Source organism: Apteryx mantelli, chromosome 2 (genome assembly GCF_036417845.1).
Source record: "Apteryx mantelli isolate bAptMan1 chromosome 2, bAptMan1.hap1, whole genome shotgun sequence".
NCBI lineage: Eukaryota > Metazoa > Chordata > Aves > Apterygiformes > Apterygidae > Apteryx > Apteryx mantelli.
The window spans coordinates 51,059,492-51,085,939 of NC_089979.1; the positions used below are offsets into that span (position 1 = coordinate 51,059,492).

Below are 26,448 nucleotides of genomic sequence, written 5' to 3' on the forward strand. Positions count from 1 at the left end.
TGGCAATTCTTCAGAAGATATTTTGCTAACAAAATCCCCTGATCAGAGACCAGATATAAACTCCTGCTGCTGCCCCACTCACTTCAGTTAGAGCAACATGAAAAATAAATCATTCTGATACTACCTTGTGGGATTCTGGGCTCCCGTAATGGCTAATCTGGTTTCAGCTGCATTCTGATTCATTCCCTGAAGAGCAAAGTGAACTGTAAAACAAAGAGAGAGGGCAGAATAGAATGGCAGAAAAGATGAAAGTGACAATTGACCTTCTTTTGCTATTATTTATGGACATATTTTTATGACCAGCAACTGTATTTTAAGTGTGGATTAATGCTATAGTCTTTCTCTTATTTTTTCAACTAATGAAATTTATAATTCTTTCACAAATAGGGGATATGTTTACAACCTATACTGTCTTAAACCAATTTATAATATTTGGCAACAAAGAAACTTGCTCTGAAACTGCTTTTCTTGCTTGTTACCAGTATAAATTGTATTAGGATGTTAATTTTAAAATTAAAGTTGCTGCAAATCATTTTAGTAATCTTTTCTTTGTTTGATCCTATGTGCTAGTTCATATACACAAAATTTGATTAATACAACTTGAATCCTCATCAAGTTGCATTGTCACTTCCTGGGCTAAAGAGCCTTGTGCTCTATTTCAATTCAGTTGATTTTCAATACATTCCTTTAGATCCGTATTTAAAAAAACTTTAATTTGCAGTAAAATATTAAACCATCACAGTTTACATTGATACATTGATTAGATTGCTACATTGTTTAGCAGTAGGAGTTTAGAATAGCAGTATTTATGATAATGTATTTAACACGAATATGGAGATTGTGTTCCTACAAAACTCTCCAAGTTAAAAGTCAGACTTCCTTACAAGCAAACACTGATCCCATCCTTGTCACCTGGTAGAGGAGTAAGCTGTGCCAAATCTAAAACAGATCTCCTGTCAGCACACTTTAGTTAACACAGAGTGAAAACATTCATTCCCACAGTCAGAGGTAGGTTGGCTGACTCTGCTTTAACCTAGTTTCACCGCAGAAACCTGCAAAAACGGTGACACATACATAAGAGAAAGGGTAAACTGTTCTTTCTCTTTTCTGTATAGAGGCATACTGAAGGTAACAACTTCTAATATTCACAAACTTTACCCAAAAATCAAAAATGAGAAACCATCAGCACCATAAAAATTAAATGATCGTTAGTTATCAAAATGATAGGGTTATCATGATTACCACATCATCTATTTTGTTGTCACAGCATTATTTTAATAGATGAGTGCCAATCTAAAATTACTACAGTTCAGAGTAAAAAGATGTTAATAATTTCAGTCTGTTCAAGAGTAACACATTGGCTCCCAAATAATATTCTTCAAAAGCATATATTTCAGCACTGTCAAAGTTCATCAGAGATACCAGTCTATCCAAGATTCAAACATGTCAACCACTGTAGTGACTGCATGTGTTTTTGCTACAGGAATCTGAAGCTTCTATAAATATTATGAATTCTATGATTTCACATAACATTTTAGAGATCTGCATATTTTTTCTGAGCAACAGCTCATGGCCTTAGAGCACAACGGACTTACAAAGCAAGCTCGCTGCTTGTAAGAGAGGCCTGTTTATTGTTTTCTTTCTCAGATTATGGGGCATGCGTGTTCTCCAATAAGTAAGAACAATAAAACATTTCATGGACCAGTTTCTGAAGAAGACTGTTTCTTGGTGTCTTTCTTAACAAGCCAAATACATTATAGGCAACTATGAAAGTGGAAGGATTATAATATATACCACATCTGTTGCTGCTTTGCTTTAGATGCTAATATTCTTTCTCTATTTGCACCCTTTGAGGGGACCAGTCCCAGTATGAAAACACTCTTGACATGCCTCAAGGACTTCAACAGCTAGATCGGTGCTAAATTTTTTGATCCTGATACTTAACGACTACTGCTGCTCCTATATTCTCTCCATTACAAAGCAGGAACAATTGTATTCAGTGAAATGATGGGACACAGACTCCCTGAAGGACAGCTATTAATCAAAGTATAACAAGAATAACAGGTTCTTTAAGTCACAAGGTGTACTGAGTCATTGCTCTCAAAGGTAAGGACAAAATTCACTGTTGCAAAACTCTTCTGGAAAGCCACATGTAGAACTTGTTCTTAGAATAAAGGAAGTTTAAACTTAGAAAATGCTTATAAACAAAAAAAGGAAGAGAATGCAACTTCTCTAAACAAATGTGTCCACAGGAAGGATAGCTAGCCAGCACTTTATATTCTCACTGAAAGAAAAACTGTGAAAATACAAACACAGCTCCGCTTCTATGATCTGCTTCTAGAGGTTTGTTACCAGCCATTCTAAGTTACTGTGTTTTAATTGCTCATCAAGTGGATGACCTATATGAGTCTATCTCATTAAGGCAGTGACTGGTTACCAAAAATCTGTTTCTTTCATTTGAGGGTTTTCATTTTCACCATCATGCAAAACTAGAACATGAGATTTTTGAGGACAAGGATCAGTATTTCTGAAAAAATGGGAAGACCTAGCTCAGTTTGAACATTCAAAAGCTAAGACCTTCAGAATCACTTGTTGATTCTGAGCGTTCAAGCTTCAAGGGTGCTCTTTGGAGAGAGAATACACGTTACCACGACTGAAATGGAATCAATGGCAGCTGTAGCAGAACTTCTAGCAATTAATTTGCTTTTCTTCTTAATTAATTGTGACGATTTCAAACTCTAATGAAAGTATCAGAAACTTTGGAATACTTAAGTCAATAAAATACTGCAAGTGAATGGCAAAATTTTTACTTTAAAAGAGTCCATCAGTAAGATAGATTCTTATGAACTATGAACAAGAAATAGTTGTATCACTCCAGAAATGCCAATACTTTTACATAAGGTAATATGTAAAAGGATATTACATGAGAAGAATGTCTTCCCTGAGAGGAATGCCTTTTTGTAATTACAAGAACAGATGTTAGACTGACCACGAAAGAGCTTAACAGTGCAGACAAGGAAACGTAGCTGCATAAAATTGTTTCAATAAATCATTGCATGATCTGTCTGCCAGAGAATCTACGGTAAAAGCTTTTTTTTAAAAAAAATATATATTTTAGTAACTTTAGTTATTAAAATACCTATACCATTAGTATACTATACTTACCTTAGTATATGATACTATACCTTTAGTATATTCAGTACCCCTTTAAGTTACTGAAACTGTTAAGAAATATCTCTTGCTATATGAAACTCTGTAATAATTAGTTTAATTTGATGAAGTCTACCTTTGGAAAGGTTTCCTGAAGTAGCTGTACTGTAGAAGTATAATGAAGTGTAAAACATATTGGCAAAAGGTGTATACCAGACTGATGGTCAAATAAGCAAGTCATACAAATATGCTTTTAAATTATGCAATTGTAACTATACCGTATCTTTTGCCACTACACAAAAGTCATTAAAAATTATCACAGTCCTAACTGGCACTACTATACAGGAAAAATACGTAAGGTATACCTGAACTAAGAAAGCATCTGACTCAAATGCTAATAATTAAAGATCACCACATTTAGAAATTAATTTGAAAAAAAAAAACAAAATCAGATCATTTAGTCCATCCTCTGCAAGTGAAAGATACCAAGGTAATGTTAAAAAAAAAAAAAAAAATCAAGATAACAATTTACTGCCAGAAATGTCCTGTCAAATTTTTCTGTAATGCATTAGAAAAAAGTCTGGAAGCTATTAATAAAAGAGAAGAAAAATGCAAGTGTTTGTGATTGTATTTTTAACATTTGTATTTTTTCCCACTCTACATCACTACAACCCGTTTCAGAATGTTCATTAATGTTCACTACTAGCTGTAACAGTGTAATTTCAAAGTCTCCATATTCTTTGTTGAAATCGCTGGTTCCCTTAGTTACAGGACACTTATCCTCAGCTGTTCAACAAGATTCCAGAGTCTGACACTCACAGTGTGTTCCTCAAAGAAATTTTGAAGCAGCATCTTTACATTTCTGTAGTTCACCACCCATGTCCAGTCTTCCTTATGTCACCAAGCAGGTTCTATCAGACATGACTGAGAACTGTGTAGGCAGGACCTGGCTCTCCAAAGCATTATAGTATTGGGTGATCTGTTTTCCTTTTAGGTACTGAAAACTTCAAAAACCAGGTCACTTGCAGAATCTTAATGACTTCAGTCTCACCCTCAAGACAAGAAATTAGGGTCCCACTTTTAGTACAGGGCAGGTGTTTGAGTTCCAACCCCATAATAAAGAGGATAGATAATCCACATTTTAATTAATTGTCCATAGTTGAGGGGAAAGAATGGTTCTGGATGCTATGATGCCCTCATAGCAAGGAGCTGAAATCTATACTGCAGAAAACTCATTTGTCTAAGCTCTCCACTTCAGAATAGCTGAAGAAATGACAGAACAAGAGGAAAATATATCTATAGCTTTACTGAATTTTCTTTTGAATACAAAATGTCTGTTGTGGATAGGCAATAATGTCCATATTTCATTTCTATAAATATGTGCAAAGTAATTCTTTTTAGTTTTTAATAATAAATTAATGTTCCATTCTCTTCTTGTCCTTCTTTATCTTTTTGCTCTTTCCCACTTGTTTAGATGATTCTTCCTGAAATAAAAACCAAGCAAATCAAAACTTAAAAGCAACATTCCTACACACTGCGAGTACTCTCTCAAGGTCATCTATAAAACTTATTCAAATAAGAATAGTGTTCATAATTCACTGGTATTTGTGACAATTTTTAACAATTGTAGAATATTTAGCCAGCAAGTTTCATTATTTTTCCTGCTTACCTTGCTATTTATAAACTTCTGCCTTCAGCAATGCTAAAATTACAGGCTCAAAATACAAAGCCTTTGGGCAGGGTACAACCTCTTTGAAACTTCTGTTTGACATACATATGCCAACAGAAGCATGTAATGCAGAAATAATCTAAGCCATTTCTACTCAAGGAGGAGCTTATCGGTATAGGAATACTAGTACACTATACTGCAAACTCCTTCTAGTGAGGATGAGACTATATCAAAAGATATGCTGTACACCAGTACATTAAAACCAGCTTCGTAAGTAAAACAAACCTACACTGGGAAAAACAAAACTTTACCAGTCTTACTGCATCAACATTGCAACAAGCAGCCTACTCTGACTGTCAATTCTGAAAAACACGATTTTTCTTCACAAGTGAAAACCAATTGCTGTATGAGCTTTTGCACTTTCTTTCTGAGTTTGGGGGACCATAGTTATAGTTTTTAATTTTTTTGTGGATTTCAGCATATTATTAGATTAGGATCACTCTAATTAAATGCAGCAGGCATTCATCTTGGGCACTTCCCAGTGTGATGAGGGAATCTGCCACTACAACTCACAGAACTTGTGATTTAGTAATCCTATCTCCTGCCTCTTGTGCATGGAACAGAAATAGACCCTAACAGAATGTAAGAACTCTGCCATTCTGAAGAAAGTTAGCCAAAAGCATACTTTTTCAAGAGCACATCCATGGGACTAGAATAGTAATTACTATAACTGCCATCTATTATTTTTCCAAGGGATATTGGTAACAAAACATATTGGTTAATATACAATAAAGAAATATGGTCTGACTGAAGTAATTAAAATATAGAAAAATGAGAAGTAATTTCTGGTATTAAACTTTCTCTTGAGGGTAAATGCTTAAAAATTGCATTATAATTTCCTATTATTGTATGACTAAGACATATAAATAAAAGAAAACACTGATCAGGTGACAAGAAGGGGAATCAGTAAGTATATACAAACACCTCTAAAATGCAAAAAGCAAATAACTGACAAGTGCAGGCAGAGGAATTGGGAAGAATGTTCAGCATCCAGCCACAACAACCTTAGATGCTTTTATGTAAACAGGAAAACTTCAGACAGTTGCATATTTTTTTCAGATATCCATTTGTAATTATTTCCTCATGTCTTAAACTTTCTACTGTTAGCAATTATGTATTTTAATGTACATACACATATTTAATATGCTCCTGAGAGGAAGAAGAATAGAAATGTTGAAAACCAGGAATATTAGCTGAATAAATGACCTAAGTCCCTTCGGAGGTAAAATGCCACTGAAAGACTTTTGGGACTTAGTCTCCTGAATCATTTAGGTCTCTTTGAAACATTTCCCTGCAACAATTAATGTTACTTGCATTCCCCTAGTCTAGCTTTAATTTTTTTTTTAATAGTACCTATTGCCTACTCTTTTAGTAGTATTTGCTGTTGCTATGAAGCTGTAGTATGTTCTATTCTATAATTCTGAAAACTTCTTTGGGTCTAATAAAGTTTTGACTTTTTTAAGTGTCTACTGGTTACAGGAATTCCCAAGCTCAGTCTGCCCACACACTAGCACTGGCAGTGGCGGCACGTGTAACCATAAGCACCAGCAGCAGGTCCCAGTCCCTGGCATGTGCAGGAGCCATATCACTTTCCCATCTGCCCCCAAACCTTAAATTCAGGTTTTAGACTGATCTCAACTGCTGCCGCCCTTCCGTTGCACACCTCACACTTATAAAGCAGGTCTCTAACTTCATTCCCTTTATTTGCTGTATTCTCTCACCCAAGCGTTCTGTGGAAGATGGGTAGCAGGCACCTGTATCTCCTTAAAGCCACCTAATGCAACAGGAAATTACTGATGGGAACTGAAAGACAGCTCCCAACTCTGCCTGGAGGCAGGCACAATACTGGCAAGGACACGGAGTCAGCCTCTCAGGTTTGCCTCTGTGAAGGTATTTAAGAAAAGCACAGCTGTGCTGTATTTTCTTTTTAAGGTGGACCCCATACAAGGCATATAAGGGAACCCATGGTATAATATTAATTCTGTCAATTCTGAAAAACATCTCTGTTGCTAAACAGTACCTAACAAGAAATAAGAAGAACATCAAAAAAGTTAGTCAAAGAAAATAGCTTTAAACCCCAGTCTCTTTCAAGTCAGTACTGCTACACACACAACTTAACATGGAGTTCCTACTAGCAGTGACTTCATGAAAATTTATTTTCCCATCTGCATCCGTACGTTACTTGAGGGAAAAACAGCACCCATTTTATGAGATTGGTTTTCAAGAAATATACCATAAGACAGGGATCTCGCACACCACCTAGGACCATCAAGTATTTTTTATTTAGAGGTTTCTTCAGTTTTGTCACCTTTTTGTTTACTATTAGCACTATTGTATTCCCAAACAAGTGACAAAATTACACAAATTTTAAAGAGAACAATGATAATTTACGCAATTTGAAAAAGGAAAACAATTCTTAGTTAGTCTTTGCAATGATCCTATGCTTACTATGAGTGCATCAAAGCAACGAGAAGATGACACAACTAGTATTACTTCTCTTCTGGCTTCATTTGAACAGTGAGAGTTTATGTAAGTTATCATATAAATACCTTCATTCTAAACAGCAGTAACTTACCACTGAATGTACATAGTTGTATTCCACAAGTATAGTTCTTGCACAATTATTGATGTGTTTAAAACGATCTGGTCCTAACAGAATACCTCCATACCAGCGGGATACCACAACTAACACATTGTGGACATTCAAAATCTGTTAAAAAAAAAAAAAAAGGAAAAAAAAGTGTTTTTTGTTTTTTATTAAGCTAGTTTTGCTGTTGACATCTGTCTTAAACATAGAAAGAGCCTACTTTTTTGTGCTTTTAGGAAGAATTTACAGTCAGCTCTGTTTCACACAGAGAAGTTATCACAGGGTAACAAATAAAGACAAGTCAGCAATTCTGTGGTAACTGTCCCTTTCTGAGCTTTTACCCAAAGGTGAATTCAAAGTAGAATGAGTCAATACTTCCCTCAGAGAGGGGTAAAGCTAAGTGGTAAAGCTGTCTCATGTACACTGCAGTTGCCCGTCCACGCATCAAAGGCCACAGATACTATTTATAGGGACACTTACTGAGTTACGCTTATTATTTTTTGATATGATGCATTATTATTTCCAGAAAACCTCTGTTACTAAGCAAATCATCTATCCACATTTTGGAATGTCAGTGTATGCAGTTAATGACAGCTAGGGAACAAGCAAATGAGGCATGGATTATATGGATACTTGAAATGCCATAGCTAGTACTGTTGCCATTTGCAGGATTTCAGCAACAGCATCTGGAGAATACACAAAAACCTCTGAATCTTCCAGATTTGAGTCATGATTTCTTGCCCGCTAGCAGAAGCTTTCCAAATTCCAAACAGCACATATATACATACTTCATGCTGATGATCTTTATTAGCAAATAGGACTGAAAGGAACTAAACCTTTATATGGTGTTTTCAAAACTATAAGTACTCAAGGAGAGAATTAAACAGAAGATAAAATTATGATTTCTTTTACTGTCATTTAAGGCAAGAAACATGGAAAATCTTCAACAGTTTTATTTTTCACAATATCTAAATGTGACTTGACAAGACTTGAAAACTATCATTTATTCCACCTTAGAGCAAATCTCTCCTCAAGGAGATCTCCATTGCCAGCAGCAAACAAACATTAGAAAGACAGTGAATACCAATTGTCTAAATATAGGAGAGAAACATACGTCTTGCCAAAATATCGACTCCTTGCTTCCTTTGAAATATCCCAGTTCCCAAGTTACCCTGAAGTCTCAAAGATCAAACTGCAAGTAATGATCAGTATTGGTTTAGTTCATCACTTGTATAAAACCATCAGCTTGTGTAGATTTACCATATCTGATCAAAGCACAGAGCTAGAAATTGCCCAGTCAGAATCAGCTTAGGAAGCCACATGAAAGCTAACACAAATGGAAGCACAAAGGCCCAGGTATCCCTGTTTAAGTCAGATCTATATTACCACATGGAAACATGTAGCAACAATCCTGAGCTATCATTTTTGCTCAAATTAGTCTTGCATGAATAGTGACCACGATCCTGAATTTGGCCCTCAAACTGAGAAGTCTAAAATCTCTGTGGAAAGTCTTCACTTAAAAACAGCTTACTCTTAGATCCCGCACAGCACTACACTGATGCCCACAGATGGCTTGGAGCCAGACAGCGCAAACACAGTTTTATTTGCATGCGGCTAAGCAAAAATACCATGCTCTGCAAGTTACATGGTGGTTTGGTGGAGTGGAAGAGGTGGAAAACCCCTTAAGAGGTAGCTATCAATAAGCAGATAAATACCATTCATAACCTCCATTAAGGAGAAGAAAAAAAAAAGCATCTGGGTAATCTGAACAATAATATCAGAAGATTCTACCATTGTGAAGAGAGAAATATTCTTAGAATTTTAAAATAAAAAGGATAATGTAAAAAACATAAAGTTTCTGTGACAGGCATCTTCTACTCTACATTTACACATTAGCAATAAAGTGCATTTATAGCAATTGTTCACGGTAAACAGGATGCTAAACACAGCTGGGAAATTTTTTTAACTTTAACTGTAAATTTTAAGAGTTAATCTACAATACTGTTTCTTGTAACCGGAAAATGCTATCTTGACTGAGTGTTAGGTTTATCTGAAACAAGATAAAATTTCTACTGCAGAGAAGAACTATAACTACGGTAGCAATAAGTAGACTAAACCACCTCATTTTCAAGCCCATATCACCAGTCCTAAGTATTTATACAAGAAAACTGAAGAGAAATAAGCCCATAAACTATTTTAATCATTTCCTAGTTGTGGAAATTCAGCTTTTCTGATCCCTACAGAAGTACTCTCCCAAAACAAATACACTCCAGTAATTAGGACGACAGATGGAAAGAAATGATCCATGTGATTTAAACACATTCACATTTGCAAGGCAGCACTTCATGTCATTTTCTAAACTGGATTTTTATGGAATGTTAAGAGCCTAGACACTGTAAATTTGACAACTTTCAAAAGTATACATTAGCAGACTGAAAAAACCCTGTGCTCAATATAAGCTCAGAATAGATCAGGTACCTCTGAGAACAGTAACTGCAAAGTTGTTTCTTTACATTACTTTTTATTATAATAACGTTTTCACACCTACCACCTATGCTTGCATATATTACATAAAATAAGATTTGGCTTCCCAAGTCAAGTTTCAGTTATTTTGGAAGTTTCAAAAAGTTCTAAATGAAAATTGTCAAAGTACTTCCATCAGTTACAACTGGTTTCAGAAACAAACTTTGAAATCAAAAATTAAGCTTTAAAACAGTCTCCAAGAGTAAGTGGTAGAAATGGTGTTGCTTAACGTGCTGTACAGCACGTTAAGCAAAAGAATATGCAAGCTGGAAAAGGATGGAAAAAGAAAACCTGTGTTCTGAAGGTGAGAGCAATCTAAATAAAAGCAAAAAACAATAATTATTGTGCCCATATAGTTAAATAACTTAAGGCACAGCATAAAATGTACTTAGTTGTTCCCTGTAGTTAAGATATTTTACTTGGGGTACTACTGATGGGCTTGCATCACGCTGGTGAATCACAATTTATCAATCTCAGTTCACATTTAATAGTAACTTTGCTGAGGGAATATTATTTCAATCCCGAAAACTAAGAAATATGTGAACATGAGGGCTAAGAACCCAGAACTGGAAACAGCACAAAGAAATAGATAAAATTATCATAACAGCTCCCTCATCCCCACTACCTTTTCCATTTGAAGGCCAACTCTGCAAGCTCAAATAGTATTGCTTTTTTATTAAGAATAATAAAAGGAAACGGAATGAAAGACTGAGCTTAGGTCAGCTCTTCTGTCCTGTCCATCAGTTTGTTTCAATCTTCATTCTCTGTATACTTACACCACATAGTGAGCATAGGAATTAAAATTTAATTCCCTTTTGAACTGTTCAAACTATTAATACAGTCTACGAACAGTACTCATTTTTATGATCGAAGAGTTGGAAGACTTAATTTATTATATTCATGCAGCAGTCAATACTTCTCTCTTTCATGTCCAAGAAAGCAATCATCTATTGGGCTAAGAGCAGAGCAAGAATTAAATAAACTTGTACAAATTTATTTACACTGCTGTGATTTTAAAAATCTATTCAAGACTGCCAGAAGTCAAAGTTTAATTCCTATAACCTGCATAAGATGAAGAAGGCGTCCTCCTGCTGCTGTCTCCCCATCATCTTCACAATCCTGTAAGAAGGTCTGCTTATCTTCACAGTATATTCTTAAAAAAAAAAAAAAAAAAAGTGAAAATAGGATGTCAAAATGAATTCAAATGAATTAAAAAATGTCAATCAATTAACATTTTCACATGATTACTGAAGTCTCAGAAATCTTTCATAAGCATGTGCTTCCCTACCAAGGGCATTTACATGAAAACAGGATGAGGCTTAGGGTAAACCACAAATATTTATCTGTACAGTATAACATGTGTTGAGACGCTTTTACAAATACTTTTGACTACCTCAAGTTAACTCCCAACTCATTATCAGTGTAAAGTCCCTATCAAGAAAAACCCTTAGGTTTTCAGCCTAAGCTTAGCTGAAACCAATTCTATCAGACACAATTATGAATTATGGTGTAGGAATGGATTTGGAAGAACTCTGACAAAACTACTATTAATAATTAGTTAAGTCTAGATTTCAGGAGTAGTGTGAAACTATTACTGAAATTCATCTTCAAATTCTCCATGACATCTACCGAGCCTTCTTCCAGAGCAAAGCTGTGACAGGTTATGGCACAGCTGAAGGTTTACACAGGGAGCACTCCAGGAGCCTTTGGAGCCTGTTGTTTCAAATAAAGGAATACAGTCTAGGTCTAATTTTCCAAAAGTAATCCTCACAGAGGTCTACTGTTGTTACCCAATTGATTTCATAACTTCCACATTTACACATGAAAATGACAGAGGCTTAATGTACCAGATGAAAACTATGAAGCAACAAGAATGTCTCTGCTACTTTTTAAAAGTATGTTTAGATAGTATGAGCGCAAGGAGTCAGATTAGCAGCAGCAGTGACAAAATAAATCCTCTCTTTATAGAAACCTTAATTTCAGTAGACTTGTTGGTGAAGTAAGCTTTCAGTTGCTCTAATTTTCATGTGTCACTAGCATCACTCTAAGATATGAGCAAATGGATTGGTTTCCATATGTGCTGTTTCAGCTCCTTTCACTGTTGGTTAGGTTCTTCAGAAAACCTACATCACTCTACCTGGACTGAGACCTATTCATTTCACATAAGCTATGTTTGCAAAAGCTGCCAGAGACGGACCACTGCAAAATTCTTTTTACCTTTTTCTCATTTTCCCTGAAGTTTCAAGTATTTCTGCAGAAATTTCATATGCCATATGTCTGCTTCAGGCTTTTGATTTTAATTCTTATTTGAGCTAAAACTTTTCAGTCATTTCCAAATCAGGTCAGGAATAAAAAGTTATTTTGCCCAGATAAAAAAAATAGTAATAGCAGACATTTATTTTGGGATGATGTAGCATTTCCATGCTCACACATCCTATAGAAAGTATAACAATATGTGTTCAAATCCACTTACAAGTCTTCCTCTTTATTCCTAATGCTGTTTTACTACCTTAACATATTTTCTACTATACGTTTTACTTTCTTGATCTCAAATTCAAAATAAAGCCTAAAACCTTTAATATACAAGAAGCCCATTCCTGTACAGATTTATTAGCAAAGAACTTCTTTAATGGATTTTACTTTTCTCCCATCCTGCATCCACTTGTCAAAGAACCCTGAAAAATCACTGTTCAGCTCTCACCTGTATGCATATATGTTGTGGGTAGCACTTGCAATTTTCTTATTCTCATATAATTTTTCAAGAACTCTCTTTACCTTTAAAGAAAAAAAAAACAGAAATAAATTTGCTTTTACAATGGGGTTTTTGTACACACCATCTCAATCGGACTGCTAAACAAATGCCTGCTTTTTAATAACACAATGAAACAGCTTTAAACTTTGACATATTTAGCAATAAAATAAATTAAATATTCAACATATTAACTTAAGCAGCAGCTTCTTAGTACCCTAATGCTAGTTTCAAATTATTTTTCTGGGATATTGAAAACTGCTGTTCCTTGAATTAGTACATTGCATGCTTAATTCATGTTATTGCTGAATATGTAAAAGTGCCAAACTGTTTCATTAAACAAGAGAGACAGCAAGATCTAGAAAACATTTTCAAATCAATATTAAATATAAATTGCACCTAACTACTTATTTCAAATATAACATTAAGCTGGAATAATATGACACAACTTGACATATGTGTTCATATTACATACTGCTTTTGCCGATGCCACAAAAACACGAGAGGTTTAAAAAGTTCTACTACGTCTCACTTTGAGACTTTCCTTTTTTCAAACTTACTTTCTCAGAGTTTCCATTTCACAGAAAGAATCAGAAAAATAGATTCTCTTTAAAGGTCAGTGTCAGCATTTCCCAGACAACAGACGTTCCCACCACATTTCTCTCTCTGCTCTTAAGCAGTATGAAATTCAAAACATTTATCAATATTAGTTCATCTTCTGTTTCTAATTAAACAAGCTAGCAGTTGTTCAACCCTTATCAGCTTGGTCTAGCAAAGAGGAGAGCTTTGATCAAGACATTGTTTTAATAGATAATACATAATTGATATTACTTTGAGCAAAGCATTACTGAAGTTGAGAAAGCTTGGGAAAACATGCCAGGCAAGCAAATTGCCTTCCATTCAAAAGAAAAATGTCCCTGAGGAGTAATCAATATACATATTTAATATCTGTCTTAGCTATAGTGTGCCATTTCCAATTCTTCTGGAAGAAATTCAAGTAATAACTTATAAAAATTACCTCAAATGTAAGACACCTCAATGAAAAAACTCCTATTATTAACTGAGAACATTGCCTTGGACACTTATTTTCTTCTTTTTTTTTCCCCCAAAGGGGAATATTGAAGAAAGACAACTTATATTACTTAATACGCACTCATAAATACATTTCAGTAGACTCATTTAGGGTACAAAGCCTATGAAATGATCACTACCTTTGACATTAGTCATTTGTCAGCTATGATGCTCCTAAAAACGTCTTAAAGATTCATTATGTCTGTATTAGCAATGAACCTCTGACACAGGCATCTTACTGCCAAGCAATAGCCTACCCTTCTTCCTGCTGTAGCTCTTGAGCCTTTCTTTCCCTGTTTCTTCCCTCTATTATTGTTCTTTTTCAGATTAGCTGAACAATAAAGTCTCCAAATTAATGGATGCAAATTCTCTACATGTTAGTCAGGCACCTGTTCATAAAAGACAAAAAAGATCCTTAACCAACAGATCAGCTCTTTGTACCATCTTACAAAATCAATGTCAAGTCCAAGAATGATGTACATTTTAAGCATTAGAATGAGCCAAAAGGAGACAAGGAAAAGCAGTGGTACTAAACCCAGCTTGCTAGCTGAAATATATCTATCGCTTTCCTTTCCCGTATGTTTTATGGTAGCATACTCTATTACTATAAATATACTGTAAATAACTACAGTATTAGTCTGGCTATCATTGAAAACTACAGTAGAAGTAAAATTTTATTATAAAAAATATTCAATAATTTACACAGCAATCTATGTACTGTATGTACTGTATTAAAAATCTGTGAACATCACTACAATATACAGTGATGCAGATAAAGTATTATGGACACACACTAACCTCTTCACAGTTGATCAAGAAGCTAGCTTTCATTATAGGTGCAACGTTTATCCCACTCTTCACCCCTCCTGGCTTTCTCTCAGGAAAATGAGACCATAACTCCATACCAAAGCAAAAGTGCCCTGCAGTCCAGAGACCAATCAAGTCTCACTGCACAGCAAGACTCAGTGAAACAAGATGGATTTGACCCTTGGGGAATTGCTCTACCTTTATACTCACCATATACCAAGAAGTCTTGACCTGGAATTCCTAGGTCTATTGAGTTATGCTGTCTTTAAAGGGAAGTCATAAAAGAAATTAAGAATGTCTTTGTATGCAAAAAGAAAATTACTAACCTGCTTTAAGTAAATACTCTTTCTTGACACAGACATGCCCTTTTGGAAACCCATGTCTGCTGGTATGGACTTCTTCTAGGTAGGAACTGCCTTACTCATAAATCATCATCAATGAGTGACAGTATTGCAGAATGAGAAAAGGAGATTAGGCCAATGATTCTGATCTCCTCTCTTTCTGAAGCAACACTGTTCACAGGAACTGAGCACAGCTAAGAAAACTTTTGAGGTTCAGTGCTACTTTAACGAAAACAATAATGGAGTGTTTTAAACCCCTGAATTATTCCACAATAAGCCTAAAAACATAATTACTTTCACTTTACAAACAGTAAAAGAACAGTTCAAGAAAACTGAAGCTGGGTTCACAAAGCTGAAGTTATATCCAAATACAGGCATACCTCGTTTTATTGCGCTTCACTTTATTGCACTTGGCAGATATTGCATTTTTTACAAATTGAAGGTTTGTGGCAACCCTGCGTCGAGCAAGTCTGTCGGCGCCATTTTTCCAACAGCATGTGCTCACTTCATGTCTGTGTCACATTTTGGTAATTCTTGCAATATTTCAAGCTTTTTCATTATTATTATATCTGTTATGGTGATCTGTGATCAGTGATCTTTGATGTTACTATTGTAATCGTTTTGGGGCGCCACGAACCGCACCCATATAAAACAGCAAACTGAATCGATAAATGTGTGTGTTCCGACTGCTCCACTGACCGGCCGTTCCCCTATCTCTCTTCCTCTCCTCAGGCCTCCCTATTCCCCGAGGCACAACAATACTGAAATTAGGGCAATTAATAACCCTACAATGGCCTCTAAGTGTTCAAGTGAAAGGAAAAGTCGCATGTCTCTCACTTTAAATCAAAAGCTAGAAATGATGAAGCTTAGTGAGGAAGGCATGTTGAAAGCCGAGATGGGCCAAAAGCTCGGCCTCTTGCACCAAGCAGTTAGCCAAGTTGTGAATGTAAAGGAAAAGTTCTTGAAGGAAATTCAAAGTGCTACTCCAGTGAACGCACAAACACTAAGAAAGCACAACAGCCTTATTGCTGATAGGGAGAAAGTTCTAGTGGTCTGGATAGAAGATCAAACCAGCCACAACATTCCCTTAAGCCAAAGCCTCATCCAGAGCAAGGCCTGAACTCTCTTCGATTCTACGAAGGCTGAGAGAGGTGAGGAAGCTGCAGGAGAAAAGTTTGAAGCTAGTAGAGGTTGGTTCATGAGGTTTCAGGAAAGAAGCCGTCTCCATAACATAGAAGTGCAAGGTGAAGCAGCAAGTGCTGATGCAGAAGCTGCAGCAAGTTATCCAGAAGATCTAGCTAAGAGAATTGATGAAGGTGGCTATGCTAAACAACAGATTTTCAGCGTAGACAAAACAGCCTTCTACTGGAAGAAGATGCCATCTAAGACTTTCATAGCTAGAGAGGAGAAGTCAATGCCTGGCTTCAAAGCTTCAAAGCTTCAAAGGACAGGCTGACTCTCTTGTTAGGGGCTAATGCAGCTGGGGACTTGAAGTTGAAGCCAATGCTTACTTACCACTCCCAAAATCCTAGGGCCCTTAAGAATTATGCTAAATCTACTCTGCCTGTGCTTTATAAATGGAACAACAAAGCCTGGATGACAGCACATCTGTTTACAACATGGTTTACTGAATATTTTAAGCCCACTGTTGAGACCTACTGTGCAGAAAAAAAGATGCCTTTCAAAATATTACTGCTCATTGACAATGCACCTGGTCACCCAAGAGCTCTGATGGAGATGTACAACAAGATTAATGTTGTTTTCATGCCTGCTAACACAACATCCATTCTGCAGCCCATGGATCAAGGGGTAATTTCAACTTTCAAGCCTGACTATTTAAGAAATCCATTTTGTAAGGCTATAGCTGCCATAGATAGTGATTCCTCTGATGGATCTGGGCAAAGTAAATTGAAAACCTTCTGGAAAGGATTCACCATTCTAGATGCCATTAAGAACATTTGTGATTCATGGGCGGAGGTCAAAATATCAACATTCACAGGAGTTTGTAAGAAGTTGATTCCAACCCTCATGGATGACTTGGAGGGGTTCAAGACTTCAGTGGAGGAAGTAAGTGCAGATGTGGTGGAAGCAGCAAGAGAACTAGAATGAGAAGTGGAGCCTGAAGATGTGACTGAATTGCTGCAATCTCATGATAAAACTTGAATGGATGAGGAGTTGATTCTTATGGATGAGCAAAGTAAGTGGTTTCTTGAGATGGAATCTACTCCTGGAGAAGATGCTGTGAACATTGTTGAAATGACAACAAAGGATTTAGAATATTGCATAAACTTAGTTCATAAAGCAGCAGCAGGGTTTGAGAGAATCGACTCCAATTTTGACAGAAGTCCTATTGTGGGTAAAATGCTATCACACAGCATCACACGCTACAGAGGAATCCTTTGTGAAAGGAAGTCAATTGATGCGGCAAACTTCATTGCTGTCTTATTTTAAGAAATTGCCACAGCCACCCCAACCTTCAGCAACCACCACCCTGATCAGTCAGCAGCCATCAACATCAAGGCAAGACCCTCCATCAGCAAAAAGATTACGACTCGCTGAAGGCTCAGATGATGGTTAGCATTTTTTAGCAATAAAGTATTTTTTAATTAAGGTATGTACATCGTTTTTTAGACACAATGTTATTGCACACTTAATAGACTGTATCGTGTAAACGCAACTTTTATATGCACTGGGAAACCAAAAAATTCATGTGACTCACTTTATTGGAATATTCGCTTTATTGCGGTGGTCTGGAACCAAACCCGCAATATCTCTGAGGTATGCCTGTAAAGAAAAACATGACAAGAAGGTATAGATGGCAAGATGGACGTGAAAAGCATAGCGAGGCAAGCCAAATTTTTTGGACATGTAAAAATGAAAGTAATAATGATTTTTTTTTCAAACACATAAGAAACAGAAGCCTACCAGAAATCTGTATTGCCAACACATAAACTTAATATAAAAGAACCACTCAAAGATACAGCTGTAGCACAAAAACTAAATGGTTGTGTAGTGTTTGTGAACTTAAACAGTCAGCCAAGGATGATACAGTGGCAACTTATTGCAAAGCCAGGTTTTAGAACAAGCTGACAAAATGAATGGAAAAAATCAGCAGAATCAGATCGTATTTTTATTTAAAAGGAATTTGAGTATGAAGCTATCAAACTGTGACTAAGGTATCTAACCTACCAGTTAAAATTGCTTCTACAGCAGAGCAGAGGAATGCAAGGTGACTAAGTGATGTAAAAGCAACTCCAAACTAGTTATTAGCACTCAGAAAGAGATCTTGGGGTTATAGAAGACATTTCTGTGAAAATAACAGATCAGTGCTCAGCAGAGGCCAAACAAGCAAACTGAAAGGTATTACTAGGAAAAGAACATGGAAAACAGCAAACTTTACATCACTCCAAGTCCTTGGTGTGATTGCATCTTGAATGTTGTGTAGAGTTCTGGACTGCATCTCAGAAAGAACATAGAAAATATAAGTAGAAGGGAAATAAAAAAAAATATGCGTACAGAATCACCTCCACATAAGAAGAATCAAAATAGACCATGGCTCTTAGGCCTGGAAAACAGAAAAGTAAAGTCTATAAAATATGACAGATGTCTATAAAATTCAACTATATAGAAGAAGTAAGAGGTAATTAGTATTTACTGTTTGTCATGCTACAGAAACTAAGGGGACAACAAATGAAATTATGATGGACTGATCACAGTAAACACAGGAAGGTATATTTTCATATGATGTTGTGGATTCCAAAAGTTAATTCTAGTTCAAAAAAGCAAGACAATTTCCCTAAACAACAAAAAAAAAAAGAAAAATCAGAAGTATTAAACACAAGGATACCTTCTTTGCCTTGGGTTAAATGGCTGAAAGATGGGATGTATGATGGGAAACAAAATATGGCCAGCCTACCTGGGTATACAGCCACTACTTGTCCATATCAGAGACAGCTGCACTGATTGATGTGAACTAGTATGATACTCCTACTGACTGTAGACAAATACAACTGTATAACCATGCTTACCCCTCTCACTTATTTCTAGATGAAGATTTGCTTATGCATTTTAACCAGTTTTATTTTTCTATAGAATTTCTTTCTGGAGAAAACATTTATAAAATCATTTTAATTCATTTTCCAAGCAGCATATGGCAGACTCAGTAGCTTCCAAATATCATATGACAAACTATCAGCATCCAAAAGGCAAATATCAGTGTTCTTATTCTCTCTCTTACATCTATGGCACTTAAGAGAAAGAAATAGCAATACCAACCCACTTCAACAATAAAACTGGAAAACTACTGGGAAGCATTGCAGAGTAATTATTTAGCTGATAATGAAAGCAGATAGCTGATGAGTACTCGCACAATGTTAGCACACAAAGATATAAAAAAAGAAAGAAATATGCAGCTAATTCCAAGTATTTCAGTAGTGTTTTGTCAAAGCATAGACAAAAAACCTGTAAGAGTCTGTCCCTCAATCTCTACTAACTTGTTGAAGTGTCACCACAGGAGCCAGATGTGCCTGGAAGGTACTCCTTCGGTCTGTGATTGGGTTTCCATGATGTATTGATGGCAGTTCTTCATCTACAGAACACAAACAAGGAAATGTTTCTTTCTTTTTAGGATACTGAAACAATATATATGGCTACATAAGTAAAGAATGTCTTAACTTTAAAAAAGGGACTAGTTAAAGTTAAGTATACAAGCTCACATATAGAACCACCAAAAATATGTAGTTTTTCTGTAACAGTTATTAATCTTTATTGTAATTTTTAATGTTATTAATTTGCATTACTCAAAAGCTAAGTAAAAACAGAAACTTAAGGCCTGTCTTTTCTAAACTATCTAATCAGAATTAACAAGGAAATATTCTTACCTTCTTGGCTTTCAGATGTAATAAAATTCAACATTTTAACTGAATCTTCCTGAACTGGCTGATAGTCCAGGAGAAAATCATCTTCATTATCTTCATCAACTTCTTCACTGGTTTTCTTATTATCTGGTTCTGCTAACATGTATGTAGTAGAATTTATTAGACATTTTTTGGAAGATAATTAATACAGCATTTCCAGTTGTTTTTCCTCAAATTATAAAATGTAGAATAATAATATTAATTACTGCAAAATCAGAAATGTTCAGTCCAGCATTAGCTAAAATCTTGCCTGGAATTAGGAACAGAACACTCATGGTATGGGATCCATGTGCAATCAATTACATAATACCTTCCGCTTTAATACTAATTAACACTATTTCTAAGACAAAAAGAACATCAATGTTTACATTTTCCATTAAATGTTTCCAATGCTACTGTTAATCTAATCTGAATTTAGAGAACAAAATAGTCTCAGTTCAGAGAGGTTCAGTCATTTGTTGGTCATTTCTGGAAAAATGTAAAGCTATGGTTCAATGCTACTTAATGAGGTTATAAAATCATTAAATTTGAAACATCTCTCTGGACATTTTTCAACTGCTCTGGGAGTCCTGCAGTCGTATTTTTCTTCATGCAAAGGACATATGGAAAATAACAGTCAATAGCAAAAGCATAAATATCATACACTTCCATTACTCAGGCAACTGGATTTAGAGGGAGTCTACCACACAGACAAGTTAGTATATAACAATCTAGTTATTTATTTAGAGGGCCTATGACGCGGTGATGATGCAGTTTTTGTAACACAGGTGTTTTCCAATAAAAAAGAAGAGGTGCAATACAGCATGCTAAAAAGGTCTAGAAAAATTATTAGTTGAAGTAGAAGCCATAGGGTCCAAATACCCAACAAACTTCCAATATTGTCACTAAAATTTTCACTTTTTCACAGAATCACAGAATCACAGAATCACTGAGGTTGGAAGGGACCTCTGGAGATCATCTAGTCCAACCCCCCTGCTCAAGCAGGGTCACCTAGAGCACATTGCACAGGATCGCATCCAGGCGCATTTTGAATATCTCCAGAGAAGGAGACTCCACCACCTCTCGGGGCAACCTGTTCCAGTGCTCTGTCACCCTCACAGTGAAAAAGTTTTTCCTCATGTTCAGATGGAAGTGTCTGTGTTTCAGTTTGTGCCCATTGCCTCGCGTCCTGTCGCTCGGCACCACTGAAAAGAGTCTGGCCCCATCCTCTCGACACCCTCCCTTCAGATACTTATACACATTGATAAGATCTCCTCTCAGCCTTCTCTTCTCCAAGCTAAACAGGCCAAGCTCTCTCAGCCTTTCCTCATAAGAGAGATGCTCCAGTCCCCTAATCATCTTTGTGGCCCTTCGCTGCACTTGCTCCAGTAGTGCCACATCCCTCTTGTACTGGGGAGCCCAGAACTGGACGCAGTACTCCAGATGTGGCCTCACCAGGGCTGAGTAGAGGGGGAGAATCACCTCCCTCGACCTGCTGGCAACACTCTTTCTGATGCAGCCCAGGATACCATTGGCCTTCTTGGCCACAAGGGCACATTGCTGCCTCATACTTAACTTGGTGTCCACCAGCACTCCCAGGTCCTTCTCAGCAGAGCTGCTTTCCAGCAGGTCAACCCCCAACCTGTACTGCTGCATGGGGTTATTCCTCCCCAGGTGCAGGACCCTGCACTTCCCTTTGTTGAATTTCATGAGGTTCCTCTCTGCCCACCTCTCCAGCCTGTCCAAGTCTCTCTGAATGGCAGCACAGCCCTCTGGCGTATCGGCCACTCCTCCCAGTTTTGTATCATCAGCAAACTTGCTGAGTGTGCACTCTGTGCCTTCATCCAGGTCATTGATGAAGAAGTTGAACAAGACTGGACCCAGTACTGACCCCTGGGGGACACCGCTAGCTACAGGCCTCCAACTAGACTCTGTACCACTGATCACAACTCTCTGAGCTCTGCCATTCAGCCAGTTCTCAATCCACCTCACTGTCCACTCATCTAACCCACACTTCCTGAGCTTGTCTATGAGGATGCTATGGGAGACAGTGTCAAAAGCCTTGCTGAAGTCTAGGTAGACAACATCCACTGCTCTCCCCTCATCTACCCAGCCAGTCATCCCATCATAGAAGGCTATCAGATTGGTTAAGCAGGATTTCCCCTTGGTGAAGCCATGCTGACTATTCCTGATCACCTTCTTTTCCTCCACATGCGTGGAGATGGCTTCCAGGATGAGCTGCTCCATCACCTTTCCAGGGATGGAGGTGAGGCTGACTGGCCTGTAGTTCCCTGGGTCCTCCTTCTTGCCCTTTTTGAAGACTGGGGTGACATTGGCTTTCTTCCAGTCCTCGGGCACCTCTCCTGTTCTCCATGACCTTTCAAAGATGATGGAGAGTGGCTTAGCAATAACATCCGCCAGCTCCCTCAGCACTCGTGGGTGCATCCCATCAGGGCCCATGGATTTGTGGGTGTCAAGTTTGCTTAAATGATCTCTAACCCACTCCTCCTCCACCAAGGGAAAGTCTTCCTCTCTCCAGACTTTCTCTCTTGCCTCCAGGGTCTGGGGCTCCTGAGGGCTGGCCTGAGCAGTAAAGACTGAAGCAAAGAAGGCATTCAGTAACTCTGCCTTCTCTGCATCCTTCGTCACCAGGGCACCCACCCCATTCAGCAAAGGGCCCACGTTTTCCCTAGTCTTCCTCTTGCTGCTGATGTATTTGAAGAAGCCCTTCTTGTTGTCCTTGACATCTCTAGCCAGATTTAATTCCAAACGGGCCTTAGCCTTCCTCGTCGCATCCCTGCATACTCTGACAACATTCCTGTATTCATCCCAAGTGGCCTGTCCCCCTTTCCACTTTCTGTAGACTTCCTTCTTCTGGTTGAGTTTTGCCAGGAGCTCCTTGCTCATCCATGCAGGTCTCCTGCCTCCTTTGCTTGACTTCTTGCTCATAGGGATGCACCGCTCTTGAGCCTGGAGGAAGTGATGTTTGAATATTAACCAACTCTCTTGAACACTCCTTCCTTCCAGGGCCCTCACCCATGGGATTCCTCCAAGTAGGTCCCTGAAGAGGACAAAGTTTGCTCTCCTGAAGTCCAGGGTTGCGATCCTACTTGGTGCCCTGCTGCCTCCTCGCAGGATCCTGAACTCCACCATCTCATGGTCACTGCAGCCAAGGCAGCCCCCAACCTTCACATCTTCCACCAGTCCTTCTTTGTTTGTTAGTACGAGGTCCAGCAGCACACCTCTCCTTGTTGGCTCCTCCACCACCTGGGTCAAGAAGTTGTCACCAATGCTCTGCAGGAATCTCCAGGACTGTTTGTGCCTAGCTGTGTTGTCTTTCCAGCAGATATCAGGGTGGTTGAAGTCCCCCATGAGAACCAGGGCCTGGGATTGTGAGGCTACTTCCAGCTGTCTGTAGAAGGCCTCATCCACTTCCTCTTCCTGATCAGGTGGCCTGTAGTAAACACCCACAACAGTGTCACCTCTATTAGCCTGCCCTTTGATCCTTACCCATAAGCTCTCGACTCGCTCTTCATCCACCCCTAGGCACAGCTCAATACATTCCAGTTGCTCTCTCACATAAAGAGCAACTCCACCACCTCGCTTTCCTGGCCTGTCTTTCCTAAAAAGTACGTAGCCATCCATGACAGCACTCCAGTCATGCGAGCTATCCCACCATGTCTCTGTAATGGCAATGAGATCATGGCCCTGCGACCGCACACACATCTCTAGTTCTTCCTGTTTGTTCCCCAAGCTGCGTGCATTGGTGTACAGGCATTTCAGGGAGGTGATCGAGCATGCAGGTTTCCCAGGAGGGATACAAGAGGGTCCTCCATAGCCACATCCCATGCGCACTTCCCTGGCTGCATTCACCTGTTGGAGGCATCCTGACTTGAGCAGTCTTTTGCCAACTACCCTGTCACTATAACTCTCCCCTTCCCCCATCTTTCCTAGTTTAAAGCCCTCCTTACCAGGTTGGCCAACCTGTTGGCAAAGACCCGCGTGCCCCGCCTCGTGAGGTGGATCCCATCTCTCGCCATCAGTTGTTGATCTTCAAACAGGGTCCCATGGTCGTAGAAACCAAAACCCTGTTGCCAACACCAGCGGCGCAGCCAGTCGTTAACCTGGAAAGTCCGTCTCCTCCTCCTCTCATCCATCCCCCTCACTGGCAGGATTGAGGAGAAGATGACCTGGGCTCCCAGACCCTTGACCACCATCCCCAGAGCTCTGAAATCCTGCTTGATGGTCTGCAGTTTGCCCTTGGTGTCATTGGCACCCACATGGAAGAGCAGCAGTGGGTAATAGTCCGAAGAATGGATGAGCCTTGGCAGTCTTTGCATGACATCTCTCACACGAGCCCCCGGCAGGCCGCAAACCTCTCTAGACAAGAGGTCAGGTCGGCAGATAGATGCCTCCGTCCCCTGTAGCAGGGAGTCCCCCACAACAATCACCCGCCGCTTTTTCCGGGTGTTCCGGCAGGGCACAGGGTCTGTTGTCCCGGTTACTTCCCTGGCAGCCATGCCCATCTCCTCCTCATCCTGGAGGGCACTAAACCTGTTCTTCAGCTTCAGGTCTTCGGGAGGAGTAGGAGCCTTTCTCCTCCCACGAGCAGTGACCAGTTTCCAGCCTTCTTCTATGATGTTATGATGTACCATTTCACACGGCACAGAGCCCTCTGGCAACTCCACTGCTGCAGGGGGTTGGGACTCCCGAAGCTGCACAGTCTCCGAGAATACCCTGTCTATCTCTTGCTCTGCTTCTCGGATGCTGCGCAGCCTACTGACCTCCTCCCGTAACTCCCTTACCTGACGACACAACTCGTCAACAGCAGCACACCTCCTGCAGGAGAGCTGGCTGCCAGCCCAGGCCTCCCGGAGAGGCCCCAAGCACTCCCTGCAGCCTGAGACCTGTAGAGCTGCATCTACTGTCAGAGGGCCAGTCTGGGTCCAAGCCTCTGACACAGCAACTCCAGCAGCCGCTGGGGAACGTGCTGTGCGGCGTGTCACGACCATATTGGGGAAGTGTACACCGCAGGGAACAGAAATGAAGGTCCCTTCGCACGTCCCTTCGCACGCCCTTCTGCGCGAACTGCTGCGCAAACTGCTGCGTCTGTTCGCTGCCTCTGTTCGCTGCGCTCTGGGAGCTGCGCTCTAGGCCTGGCTCTTATATAGGCCTCTCCCTAGCACTGACTCACAGGGTGCTTGACCGCCCAATCAAGGGCCACTGGGATCAAAGGCCCCAACCCCCTCTGGTCAGGGGCAACCCAGAGAGCTCGTTAGCAGCAGCCACTCCTAGCTGGAGCTTTTCCCACGAGCTTTTCCCAGGAGAAGTCAAGGCCTCCTGCAGTTGTCCTTGCCTAGCTTCCCCTTTCCTGTTCACAGCGATCACCTTCTAGGTCCTCGGGGGTCCTCAGAAAGCCCACAACTTCCACAAGATCCTCAAGTTCTAGTCAGAGCCCAACCACTGCTGCGCAAACTGCTGCGTCTGTTCGCTGCCTCTGTTAGCTGCGCTCTGGGAGCTGCGCTCTAGGCCTGGCTCTTATATAGGCCTCTCCCTAGCACTGCCTAAGAGGGTGCTTGACCGCCCTAATCAAGGGCCACTGGGATCAAAGGCCCCAACTCTCTTTGGTTAGGAGCACCAAGAGAGCTCGTTAGCAGCAGCCACTCCTAGCTAGAGCTTTTCCCACGAGCTTTTCCCAGGAGAAGTCAAGGCCTCCTGCAGTTATCCTTGCCTGGCTTCCCCTTTCCTGTTCACAGCAATCACCTGCTAGTTCCTCGGGGGTCCTCAGAAAGCCCACAACTTCCAACAAGATCCTCAAGTTCTAGTCAGAGCCCAAACACTGCTGCGCAAACTGCTGCGTCTGTTCGCTGCCTCTGTTAGCTGCGCTCATATCTATTCCTTCCCTTTCATATCTATTCCTTTAGTCATGTCAATGAGAAATGATTTTTTAAATTCTTTTGATGTAGCACCAAAATGCACACAGTCTAATGAAATACTAAAACTAGACCTTACTATGAAGGAGCACTGAAAATACATGTTTTTTCTCTTCAGTCGTTTACTCCTCACAGAACTAAGCTAACATTTACCACAAAAAAAAAATATTTGTTTCCTTTTGCCACAAGTGCATGAGAGATGTATGTACGTCTCTCATGCATTTAATAGACTGGCATTTTAATGCAAAAGAAAAAAGCTCTTCAAAAGAATGACTGTGAATTTACACAAACTCTGTCACTGTAAGCAACAGTATGTACCTCTTGGCAACTGCAGAAGAATCACTGCAACTCTAGTGATCATGTATGTTTTCATCCCAATATAGTATAATGCAATTCAGATGGAATACGATGATTTGTCTGCATATTCCACTGAATTTTGTCTTCTCTTCAGGCTACTGCCAATCTTCCAAGAGTGTACTCAACACCAGAAGTTAACTACTGCTATGAATGATTCCTCTGCAGAATAGAGGACAATGCATGATGTACCTGCATACTGAACTCTACTATCACAGAAGTAATTCAATTCCTAAGAGAACTGATGTCCTTGTTCTAGTTCACTGACATCCTCCCTTCCTTTTTTTTTTTTCCTATTGCTTTTTAAAA

At 39.1% G+C, this 26,448-nt stretch overlaps 1 protein-coding gene and 1 pseudogene across 4 annotated transcripts in view; one reads left to right on the forward strand and one right to left on the reverse strand.

The window, feature by feature from the left end:
* Positions 1-4,438: 4,438 nt before the first annotated feature.
* Positions 4,439-26,448, reverse strand: part of IMPACT (impact RWD domain protein) — a 28,435-nt gene continuing 6,425 nt past the window's right edge. The window contains exons 6-12 of one of the 4 annotated variants that reach the window (XM_067290620.1): positions 19,838-19,966; positions 19,451-19,545; positions 18,358-18,417; positions 12,691-12,764; positions 11,052-11,142; positions 7,455-7,589; positions 4,439-4,634 (exon numbers count right to left, since the gene is read on the reverse strand). In XM_067290620.1, the coding sequence (XP_067146721.1) occupies positions 4,566-4,634; positions 7,455-7,589; positions 11,052-11,142; positions 12,691-12,764; positions 18,358-18,417; positions 19,451-19,545; positions 19,838-19,966 (653 nt within the window). In that variant the 3' untranslated portion in view covers positions 4,439-4,565. Of the gene's footprint in view, positions 4,635-7,454; positions 7,590-11,051; positions 11,143-12,690; positions 12,765-18,357; positions 18,418-19,450; positions 19,546-19,837; positions 19,970-26,448 lie in introns of all 4 variants that reach the window. The other 3 variants (XM_067290619.1, XM_067290622.1, XM_067290621.1) reach the window with 3 other exon arrangements.
* On the forward strand, positions 15,697-17,535 carry LOC136991358 (tigger transposable element-derived protein 1-like; annotated as a pseudogene).